This window comes from Xiphias gladius, chromosome 7, assembly GCF_016859285.1.
Source record: "Xiphias gladius isolate SHS-SW01 ecotype Sanya breed wild chromosome 7, ASM1685928v1, whole genome shotgun sequence".
NCBI lineage: Eukaryota > Metazoa > Chordata > Actinopteri > Istiophoriformes > Xiphiidae > Xiphias > Xiphias gladius.
Genome location: NC_053406.1, coordinates 21,114,699 through 21,126,968, shown reverse-complemented (window position 1 = coordinate 21,126,968; position 12,270 = coordinate 21,114,699). Strand labels below are relative to the sequence as shown.

General features: G+C 42.3%; 1 protein-coding gene across 6 annotated transcripts in view; it reads right to left on the bottom strand.

Moving 5' to 3' along the window:
- robo1 (roundabout, axon guidance receptor, homolog 1 (Drosophila)) overlaps window positions 1–12,270 on the bottom strand; it is a 307,514-nt gene that overhangs the window by 62,403 nt on the left and 232,841 nt on the right. The window contains exon 1 of one of the 6 annotated variants that reach the window (XM_040130253.1): window positions 461–559. The exons of the other annotated variants lie outside the window; for them this stretch is intronic. Within the exon in view, the coding sequence (XP_039986187.1) occupies window positions 461–503 (43 nt within the window). The 5' untranslated portion in view covers window positions 504–559. Of the gene's footprint in view, window positions 1–460; window positions 560–12,270 lie in introns of those variants that run through there. 6 annotated transcript variants of the gene reach the window in all.

Genomic DNA, 12,270 nt, shown 5'->3' with positions numbered 1-12,270 from the left:
GTTATCTGCTAGCTTGCAGAGGAAACTGTGGAAAAACAAGAGCAGGCAACTAGGATCATCCATTCTTAGACTGGACACCTGTTTATAGCAGCTCAGTGATGTGAATCCATTTACAATTTTGCCTGAATAAAAGCCCCTTTAACTTTGCAGCACCTTGCAGCTCTTGCAGAGCTAGTAAGTTCTGGACGGCTCACCTAGCTAATGTTAACAAGCCAAACAGGAGTTGTGCTCTGTGATAAATCTCACCACAACCAGAGAAAAAGCTCCTCCAAACAGCCCTTCCCTTGTGATGAATGAACAAGCCTGCAAGAGTCCTTGAAGCATGGGGGTTACTAGGAAATGCCACAAACCTATCTGTCTCAATTGTGTTCAATGGCCTGTGATTTCTATGGGTCCATACAGGAATGTGTGTGCCTCTGTGTGTATGTCCTACAAAGAATGAATGCTGTAAAGCCATTACCTGTCTGAAATGGTGGCCCAATTATGACAGTCTCCTTCAGCATGCAGCCTTGCAAAACCACACTCCATGAAATTGATTACCCACACACCTGGACGTCATTTGTGACTGTTTTCTCACTCTCCCCTGTCTGAGACTTTATGTTGGGCCTCGTTCATTACCCACCAAAAGAAAATGCTTTAAAGATGCATGCATATTAAGTAGTCAGATATTAAATCCTAGACACCAAGGCAACAATTGTGTTTGGAGACAATAATGCCAAGAGAATAATTTTTTGCTGAGATGCAAGGAAAATCCAGCAATATCTTTTTCACACCGATTTGAGACAAAGAGAGAGGAAATGAGAGGTGGAGGAAAAGAGATATAGAAAGAAAGAAAGAAAGAAAGAAAGGGCAAGAGACGAATTTCTATTCTAGATACTGGATAATCACCTGGCTGCCAGCGTTGCCCTCCTTCCTGCTATCATTAGCAACCCTGGGTCTTTTATTCCCTCATTCTATTCTGTATTCCTTCTTTAAAAGACCCCCCCGATTCAGTTTGACCTCCTCCATTAGTCTCAAGGTTACTGGGGTGAGCACAAGGACATTCCTGTTAGCCAAACAGCAACGCTTGGCTGCCACTAAACAAATAGAGATGTTTTATGGGTACTGGTGACAGTAAAACTATATGAGATGAAAAATCTGCCAGCTGGGCTATTCTGAACACGCACAGGGGAAATATGTTTTATCGCTGAAGTAAGGATGAATACTGAGAGGTTTTACAACAGTTAATCATCTCTCAAATATATATCAAATATACCACTGTACCCTGTTTTTTATTCATGGAGAAATATGGAGTGTTTGCAACATCAGCCCCAACAGGCATGGGGTATACAGTCAATGGCAGCCAGTAGAACGCCAGTGATGGCATTTCAGTGTCTCACCTTTTTTCCATCTGACCTTTGCCTTTTTCTTAGCACCTCTACTGTGCTTCTCTGTGGTCACTTATAATGAGCTCTCAGTTCTCAGTGACTGATCAGACTGGAAGGTGGACATACAGCTCCTGGAAGAAAAAGCCTATTTGTGTTCTGCTGTTGACCTCCGTCTCTCAGTGGGAAAATCTCTGGGGAAATCCCTCCACTCTCCATCCTTCCACATGTCCATTCCTCCCATCAGCACTGACTGCTCAGTAGCTATGTATGTCTGCCGATAATGTTACAGGGCATTTCCCCTCGCAGGGATAACGTATGGTGAAGTGGGATGACAACACAGTCAAGTCAAATTGCACACAGATGGCTTATATCATTGGGTGTTTTCAAGTAAGCACCAATGTTGAGTTATTTTTCTCTGGGTCCAGTTCCTTGACTTGATCTCAGTTTTTTCTTAGACTGACTCCGGGGACTGTCTGAACTCCCACTCAGTGAGCTCAGATGCGAGTGGATTTGGTCTTGCCTGCTGGCTGAGCTAGGGAAATTCGGTATGTTGATAGACTACACCTAAGAAAACAAAGCTCTGTTAGAAGCAGAACAAAAATGATCAAGAATGGCAGTTGGCGGTAGTTACATACTATGGGGAAAGAAATAAAGTGACTACAATACAAAGCTTAGGTGGGGAATGTGTATGGTAATGTGTGTGTGTGTGTGTGTGTGAGGTAAGACAAGTAGTCACGCGGTGGTGGGTCCCACACAGCAGTAGCTGGTGTGTAAGCCTGGCGCAGGGCTGACTGCGAGGCGACCTCTCCTGTCTCTCCTGACTGTTGTTTTGCATTCTTCATAATTAGAAGCGCCCAAGCATGCCAGGCATTCCTAATAGAGGTGTTTTACACTAGCGGCTGACACCATCACTCAATCTGAAGCCAATGGTCCTTTCCCAAAGGTCAACAGCTCAGCCTTCTCCTCCTCTGAGCTGCCTCCTTCCCAGAGATGGGGGGGCCCACTCATCAGTGTGACAAAGCCACACGCCTTCTTCTTTTGTTCCCTCCCTCCTGCCCTACCTCTGTAAACCATGACAACTAACACTAGGGCTCGGTAATAGTTAAACCAAGACTCCCTACAGTGATGGATGACTCCTCTGCTCCCTATACCAATGAAGATTAATGCTAAGCATGAATTATTAAGGGCCAGAGCAGAGTGGAATATTTTGATATTGAACCCCTTATGAATAATTCCAGCAGGGCTACCCCGAAAAGAATTACCTTGCTCTCTATGTACTGCAGAAGGAGATGCTGCTCTTTGTCTACGAGGTTCAGGTAGTGTAAGGAGATGTTGGATGCACTGGATAAGGAAATCCACGTCATTCTGATATTTGGTATCAGGCGCCAGCAGCCTGAGTTGCAAAGTGTTTGGACAGTACAGGATTGTATATTCCTTTTGATCCAGTGGTCAAAGACAGGTCCATAGAGAGACTCACACTGGGATGAGAAGTGTGTGGAATGCAGAGGGGGCTGCAGTGATTGGGATGCTAGGGTTGGGGTTGCATGTCCAATTATCTAGCAGGCAAGGAGAGAGGGAAGCTGGCCAATTAGAGGAAAAGGAGAGAGACCTCTGCCGCAGACCTAGTATATACTGCCACCGAGAGAGACAGGCAGGCGGGCAGACAGGCAACCAGACAGAAAAATAGCCTATAGAGACATAAGCAGGAAGAGAAACTGAAAAAAGGTGAAGTTAAGACAGAGAAAGAAAGATCGATAACAAATATTTCTCAAATGCTTTCCTGAGAGGTGGAGGAAAGGAAAGGTGAAGATTCTTCTTTTTAATGTAAGAGAGTGGTGTTGCATAATCCCAGTCTTGCCTGACTGTATTATGTAGTATATTACTGAATACATTATTATTATATGTTCATGACTAGTTCTGCTAAAAAAAAAAAATCACTTTTGCATGATATCAGTGAATCTGGGTAAAAGCATACATGTCACCAGTTCTACATTCCCTGGCAACATTTCAAGACTTTGCTGTGGGGGTTGGCACTGTTAAAAGAATATACTGTATGGTGAACACTGGAATATAATCACCATTTAATAAACTCTATCTGTTGACAGTAAGCTCAAGAAAAATGATGATTATAACCTTAGAGAAACTGCGGCCAGCCAAAGCCTTGACTGAATAACTCTTAATAGGGTTATTACTTAATAAATAATGTCATGTATCCACCTCTACAAAGCTCTCTGTGCTGCTGCCAGTGCTCATGAAGTTTACCATAATTTAATGTTAGGCTGACTATAATGACCCTTCCTCTTTAAGAAACTTATCAAAGTGACTGGGGATTAAATTCAAGGGTAAACAAAGAGGAAGACAAAGTCTGCTTTTTACTCAGAAAGTGCAATTCTGTCTTTCCCAGGATATTTCATTCCTTGTCCAGTGGAAAGATGCTGTTGCAATACAGGCCCTCCAGCACATCTAGAGCAGAGATAAATGTAACAATTTAGAATTATCCATTTTCACTTTCGAATTAAGGAGGTCAATGACTTATTGACTTTCAGATCATAACTAATTGTTCAAGTTAACAGTACTTAAAGTCTTAAAAGGTTTTCCAGTTTAAGGTAATTTGAAAATAAGTAAAAATTTAATATTATAGCACATGCTGAATTCTCAAGATTAATACTGTCTTTTAAAGTTATACTGAGGAAAACTCGGTTACTGTATAGTGCACAGGGATAGAAATGAAAAATGGAATCAAGTATTGCTCAACTAACTTGATAACAACGAGCATGATATAAATCACCTAAAAACCTCAACTGTTATAACACCTCAGTTCTCAGAAAACCTAACATTCCAGTAAACACTATCAATATTTGTGGTAACCCATAGACCTTTCCACTACCTTCAAAGTCAGTCAATTATTTAGTTACTTTCCTCTATCATTGATATGCCCTGACAGCGCAGAGTGATTGCTCACTAACTTCAGGAATGTCTGCTGACTTCTCAATGTCTCATTTAAGTCTAAGCAAATTGAGGGGTTTTGAGCTAAACATTACTGCACTCCGTGAGTGAGTCAAGTCCAAACAGCAGATTCTGATGTTTTAGACCAACTGTATAATTTCTGACACCGCAGGAATGGAGCCACAACTCTAAACTAAGACAATGCTCACTCGCTTTGAAAGAAGAGTAACACTGCCCTGCAGTCTGATTGCCAATCGACTATCATACACTGCGATAACAGGAAATGGTCTTAGCCGCAATCACGAGCGTGGCATTCTCTCTTAAGGCACCTGCATCGCAGATTATCATCTGCTTTGAAGACTGGAGGACATGCCCAATCATCATCAAAGCAGCAGCCTCCATTTCTGTCTTGCAGGAATGCTCCTCTCTGATACAGAGAAACATTTAGGGGCTGCAAACAGGATATTAAAGACCTTAGTCCTCTAGTCTTACAGCTGGCTGCCAGTACAAAGTCTCTCGCAAACCAATAATTAGCCACAGGTCCACTTCACACGCTCGTCTTGACCCCTGAACTTTTTTACTCACCACTACTTCCTGTGAGCATATTTAGGGTCCTGTTGTAAATGGGCCTTTGATCAAGCAGCAGCACATATGTTTAATACATGCAAAGCCATTAGTAGTCCTTTGTACTTTAATACATCATAATTTGAAGTTAAGCAGACAAAGGTCAAGAGAGCACTCTGGCCTGACCTGGGAAGGCCCTTGGTGCTTGATCAGTGGTCAGTCTTTAACAAGCCCCTTCAAGGAGAGCTAGTGGGCTGGCTAAGAGAGGGGTGGCAAAGGGCTGCTTGGCGATGTGTGAAGCAATACAATTTACTTCACATCAGAACAGAGATTAGAAGTAAATGGGAAAAGTACTGGGTCATCAGTCTTTTACCCCTAAAGGCCACTACTCCTTCTAGCAAAGCCACATCCACAACTACCCGTGTATAATTATGCTAAATAGAAATCATACAGCGAATGAGCAGAAATGAATCATGTTGTCAGTCTTTCTCTATAATGTATGAAAGAAGAAAATGTTGAGCGTTGATGGGGAATGAGTGTTGAGAAATGTTCAAGTGTTCAAAGCTTTGTGGGAGAATTACTGAGATGTGCAGCCATTACAGTTGTATGTACCACAACACACACACAAAGCAGCCAAACTGATGAACTGTTGCTGTACCATATTTTGTTTTTCAGTTCTCTCTGCATTTTGTCTGTCTTTTTCCTCCACTCTTTTCCCTGGCCTTCTGCCTCACACTCCATCTATCTCTAATGTCTATGTTGCAGCTCTCAAAACCACATAAATTATCCTATAGTACAGGAAAGATTTCCCTATAGGGAATACTGAGATACAAAAAGGGCACATAATGGGCCCTTTCAATTTTTAGTTCACCCAAATAACGAGTGTGGTTTTGATAGATTTTGATATTTCTATGTTGTGGCAAAATAGCTGTTTCTCTGTCAGTAACTACAAAGCTGCACGGAGAATTCACTCATAGTCATTCAACATCGAATAGTATGATTTATGCAGAACCAAATAGCTGTAATAATTCCAGTCCATTCCTCTGCAGTCAAGAGATACTATAAAAACTTGAGACAGATAAAACAAGATGTATTAGCAGAGGACATGGAGTGGGTGAGGAAGATTGTCTTTTGTGTCCTCAGGCTTAAAGAAAACCTCGGACCGTGCATCTTTGTGATTGTAATCTGCAGGTGACCACAATCAATGAAGTGCTCTGTTTGCCAGATCAATGGAGGACAATAGTAGGTCATATGAATTTGTCACGCTGGAGTGGTTTTGGGTGTGTTTGTGTTACATAATCACAATGCAACCCCCCACACACACACACACACACACACACAACCACACACCCACAGCCACCCATTTTATGAGAATAAAATAACATTATTCAACACTACATTTGTATGTTTAAACATTTGTGGGCATTTACCAATTCCAAAATCCAATTTAAACCTCAAATACATAGATTTGCAAGCATTTTAACTTTTGGAGAAGGGCAGAAGAAAAACCGGGATGATTGCTTGGAGTCGAATATAAAAAGGCAAGAAGCGATGAAGGGGGCAATGTCCATCCATAAAAGGCTGGCCTTGAAGAGATGAGAGGAGAAAATGTAGGTTACTAATCCTCCCAAATTAATGGCATAAAAGAGATTATGTCTACCAAAGCTCTCACTTTTAGGCCAGTACTCTGTTAGCCCCTCTACTCTCAGCTTGACTTACATCTGTGCACTAATTTTTTCTCTCCCACTTCAATTCTTGCAAGCAATGCAAAAAGATAACGCAGATCAGATGTGTGTGATGGAAACACAGCAATGAAAAGACGAAAAGTAATTGGAATTTATGTAAGCTAAATCTTAAATCTTGCTCAAATTCTAAACTCATGACTGTACACAAACGCATGTGCACACACTGACACATACTGTATATGCCAACATGTGCGCACACACATTATGCACATTCGTCTAACGCCACCGTGAATGCTCTGCAATTAGTATAATAAACTTTGTGGAAAGCGCCATAGGAAAGACACTGTTGATGATTTACCAAGGGAATAAAGCCCATGGAATATGGTGAGTTCACTGGAATATGTGTGTAAACACTTCTTAAATGCACTTACCTCCCTTTTAACAGCTGTCTAAATACAGCACAACATTCAAACGGCTGTTTATGCCCAAGCCACTGACCTTGCTTTCATCCTTGGGAGAATTTTAAAATAGAAAACCTCATCCAGCTTGTGCATATGCTTAACACACATGCATATTGACCTAGCTTCAAAGGCAAGCACATTTTAGAACCAGCTATTTAAGAGAAGCTTTAGCGTCAAAGTGTGGAAAAGAATACCCCACACTGACCTGACTATTTTAAGTCACGAACTTTCACCTTTAGACGAAGTAATGTCAAACTTTGAACAAAACCAAATACAAACTCCAAGTCTCTTTTAACAGAAAGCTGCAAAAGTAGAACACTTGATCCAACTTGTAATTAATAAACTAGTCATTAATCACACAGTAATTCCATCTAACTGATCAGTATGTAGGCTAAGCAGGCCTGTATCATATGTGGACCACATTTAAATGAGTGACAGAACGCTCTACAAGTCTGCAGAGCATTTGCTGCTTCTTTTCATGTAATGAGGCTGTGCGATGCAACTGCTCATGGTGAACAGCACACAGATGAATGTAAATACCGTTCACTCCCAGCTGTATCTGCTCGCCTCACTGAGGGAGCAGTGGAGAGAGAAGAGAATGCTAACATAAGACCAGGGAGCAGATAACCTGAAGCAGTGCTCTTCTAGCATGACGGTTATTTGCATGTGGGCCAAATAGGAGAGGAAGGAAGGGAAACTACAGAGTGCAAAATGCCCCACGAATCCACCTCTGTCCCAGCTAATTATAGAGCAGAGCTTCAAAATGAGTAAGTGCGAAGAAACTTGTGGAAAGACAAGTGAGTTTGAATAGGGAGAGAAGGGGAAGAACTCACAGACAGATATGTTGTCATCAGCTGCTTCTCTGACTTTTTATCTCAAGAGGAAAAGTTACCCAAAGTTTCCCTTGAAAAGAAATCTTCAAAAGAAGAAGGATATCCTCAAATGTCTAGTGCACTTTTATTGTAAACCTAATTATCACTAACATATCTGTCAGAGAATGAGGCCTCAAAGAAAGGTTTTGGCAGAGAAAATACATAAAAGATGAAAAGAGTGGGGAATAGAGGAAATATTCACTTTGATGAGAACACATTTGTGCTGGTTATGGATGTCTCTCCCCATGTTGTATTTCCATTGCCCTCCCTCATGTTCAGCGAGAGTTTAAGGTCTTCTGGAATCTCCCAAATCTCTGTCGGCAGGAGGGCCACTTTGAGAGCAACCACATCCTAAGGGAAATGCATGATGGGAATGCTTTCATCCTGTCTCTCCCTGTACGAAGTTTATCATAACAGCGCTGACACACTGAGATTCTGCTCCTAAAGAGATGGCAGGGCTCAGACGGGTCAGAACAAATGGATCGGTTGGTTTCCAAGAGGTATGTGTTTACAGGCATAGGAGCTGTGCAGAAAGAGATAAATAAAAACCTTTTTCTATCAAAATCATTGCTTCTGATGATAGCAAAGGGCTCATTAACAGCAACACTATCATCCTGTGTGATAATCTCTGCCTGTCTCATCCCTCACTCTCTCCTCCCTGCTTTTCTGAAAGGTTAAGAGGGAGGTGATTTGTTATAAAAAGAGGATGAATCTACCTTTCTGACTACCACTTGGCCGCAGGACTGTGCTAATAACAGTTGCCTTTGTATACAAAGTTGGCATAGATAAATTAACAGTATCTATATCCATTTATCTGATACAGAGGTAGACTCATGCTGGAGAAAAGCAGTGCCACATAGATTCATCTTGAGTGAGTCCACTTGTTCAAAAAAATCTGAAATGAAGAATCTTATTCTAAAAAAAAGAAAAAGAAAAAGAAAAAAGGGGCACAACTACATACGTGTGCAAACATGGTCTGTCAAATGTGAACACTCAACCACACAGACCAAACGTGTTCGTGCAATACACGGAAATAGGCAAATACAACACTGATACACCTGCCTTGTCACATACCTCTACTCACAGCTCAGAAACTATGACATGAAATGTGTCTCCCTTTGTATGATAATTCACTGTGGTTGATGTGCTGGAACCTAGATAAGCCAAGTCAGGCTGAGAAGATGAATGTGACAGGCTTTGCAGGGGACCACTGCTAATATATACTGAGTTTATTTGGGGACAGTCTGGCGTGAAAGTGAGGATATGGCCCAGTGATCTTTCTTGTTCCAGGTGAGGGCTTTGGCTATTACATTTAGTTTCATTACAGCAGCAGCTGACATCCACATACAGGAAGCCAAAGCAAAGATCCGAAGCAGCCGCACACAGATGACGGGGAGGGCACAGCAATTGGGTCTTTGATATAATGTTTAACAATAATTTAACAAGCAAAGAACCTTCGTTTATCTAGCGAAAGTTGACTGGGCACACATGCTCGTGTTATACAATTCAGTGTTTCATATTCAGCCAACAGTCTGTCACTACTGGCCACTGACCAGCTACACTAGTGGAGCTGGTCACTTTAAGCACACCTCACCAGCAGCTGTTGAGAAGGCGTACAGCATGAAGATGGCATCGTCGTGGAAACAAAATTAAATCTTTTGGAAGGCGGAGGAGATCAACCTTGGGAAAGTGTGCGAGAGATTCGTCCCTAGCAATTCGACCTTACCCTCTGTTGAATGAATGTGAATCCTGTCAATGTAACTTATGTGACTGAAACTGTACAGCAGGTCACCTACTGTAGCAAGCATGAATTATAACCCATTATGGACAATGGATCCTCATATACTGCTCTAGAAAAGGTAGCTCAGGTCACAAGGCCAACCTTGGCAACCGATTTCACTGCTATATATGTATATATATGTGTACAAAACAGCTTAGTGATGAAATAGACAATAGGCAGGGATAAAAGTCCATGAGGCTGTATTTACCTCCATCAGTGGAATCAACTGCCAGTGTGTTTTTTTCTGTCCCAAAGAGACTTAGTGATTTCACTGAAGGTAAGACATTACAGTCAGGAATAATAGACTACAGGCCGGGAGGGAAGCTCAAGGATTTTCTGCTGATAGATGAAGAGACTGACAAGTGCTGTGGAACACTGCTGATACGCAGCTAACTGGATCCAAGGGGGACCAATTAGTTATTAGGAACTACAATCATTCACACTTACCTGAAGATAGTGATTAAGTATCTTTCAACACTCCCCGTTTTATCTGGGAGTGTGTGTATGTGTATATATGTGTGTGGTGGGGGTGTTGCATGAGAGATATAGAAGGAGGGGGAGAGGTTGCACACACATCCCATCAGACTTTGAGGTATGGTGATGAAGTGTGGCAAACAGACCTTATTAACACAGAGTAAAGCTTTGAGGCCCTCCTCACCCAATCTCCACCTAAACACAGCAAAACAAACAGGGTGACCCCGCTATAACCCTGACTCTGTCCATCCATCACCCAGCAGTACACACAAACACACACACACACACACACACAAACGCACACGGCTGAAGTCTATATCTCTGCACTGTCGACATTAGGCATACCCTGTGGAGAGATTCATTCTGCTTCACCCCATTAACACTTACAGCTCACACACACAGTTCACACTATGGGCAATCTAACAGCGCTCCCATATATGAACAGGTTCATATGATTTCTTTACTTTTAGAGTAAAAAAAGGCTTGCAAATTGACAGCGAACTCTTCAAATTAAAGAACAGAGGTTTAAGACTTGATGGCTTTCCACCTGCTCAGTAGCAGAGTTGGAATCGCAGATGTGTGCTGTGCTAAGAAATAGTTCCACAAATATTTTTCCTTGTTCCCTGGAACAAATTTTTATCGTGAAAATGTACTTTCCAACTTTTGCTAGGAATTTTTCCTAAAGAGGAGAAAAGGCTACAATAAGATCTATCTTGTGACAGCCAGCATTAGTGCCAATGTTCTCTCTGATCTCTTTGACTTTGTTTCCCCATCTCTGTTTATTATAATTTTAAACTATGGGTACCAAGCAGGGTAGTTAGATGGTACCTCCATGCCTCACACCACCAGACAGACAGATAAAAGATAAGGGCTTAGACAGTCAGACGTGGTCAGTAAGACAGAGGAAATCCCTATCATTTGTCTAAGGCCCTGCAGACGTATGTTCAAGCTCAAGTCTCAACCCCCCTATCTCTCTCTTTGCTTCTCTCACTAGTTTAAGGTTCATATGGAGGTGAGGGTTCCTACCTCCCCTCCCTCTCCAGTGACCCCTTGCTCCCTGTGTCTCTCAGTGCAACAGACCCCCTCAGGGATCGAGCTCTTTCTCCTACAAACAAACAAAAAAATACACACGTACACACATGTTGCTTTTACATGCTCTGCAGGTGTTGCAACACTGTCAAGCATTCAAATTCCCAGCACGCGCGCACGCACGCACGCGCGCACACACACACACACACACACACACCACAGACAAAGAATAGGGCAGTGGTGTGAGCATTGTTCCTTTTCCAAGAACTAAGAGTTAGGAGCTGACATTGCTCTTACTCTGATGCCTCTACCCAACTTGACAATATCTATCCTAAGCCTGGGTGAAAAATAAAGCAAAGGACCAGGGCAGGTACGGTCTGTGCCCTATTGTTCCTGAGTGGATTTAAAGGATTTAGACAGTGCTCGATGTGCCAAAAACCTTCAAAGGAGGTACTTATTGTAATGTGATCCCGAATGGTGCAACAGCAGAAGAGAAACTAGTATTACTGCTCGGTGGGAGGGCGTTTCAGGGCAAGGGGCCTGGGATGACCCTGTGATGCATAGAGAGAACTATCAGTCAAAATGCCAGAGTGACTTTAAATCACCAAACATTTCCGTACTTTGCCTGTCTCCTAACACATGTGAAGAAAGGATATTTCACAGTGTGACATGCTGTCTAGGTCATGCGTGTATTCCCACTTACCGCTCACCCATAACTCCCGCAAAGGTCTCCTGTTTTTTCTGGACTTTCTGTCCTTTTCAACCAAATAGTCCCAGTACATAAAGAGCTCTAGAAGCCAAATTCAGAAACTATGTGTGTCTTCACCCAGGAACAGATTGCCACTGCCACTGATTGACAGTTAAAAGCTGATCATGACCAAACAGTCCTGAAATAAAGTACACACTGCAGCTGCACGACTGCAGCTACTTGTGCATGCACAGAGATAATGCTATGCAGGTCAGAGAAGCTCAATCAATTTTCATCATCTATAATCAATAACAGTTTGCTCACCCATGAAAATGTATGTGCGATTTTTAACCGTGTAACTGGGTGTCATCGCAGGGAGAAACAGCATTGTGCCCCGACCCAGC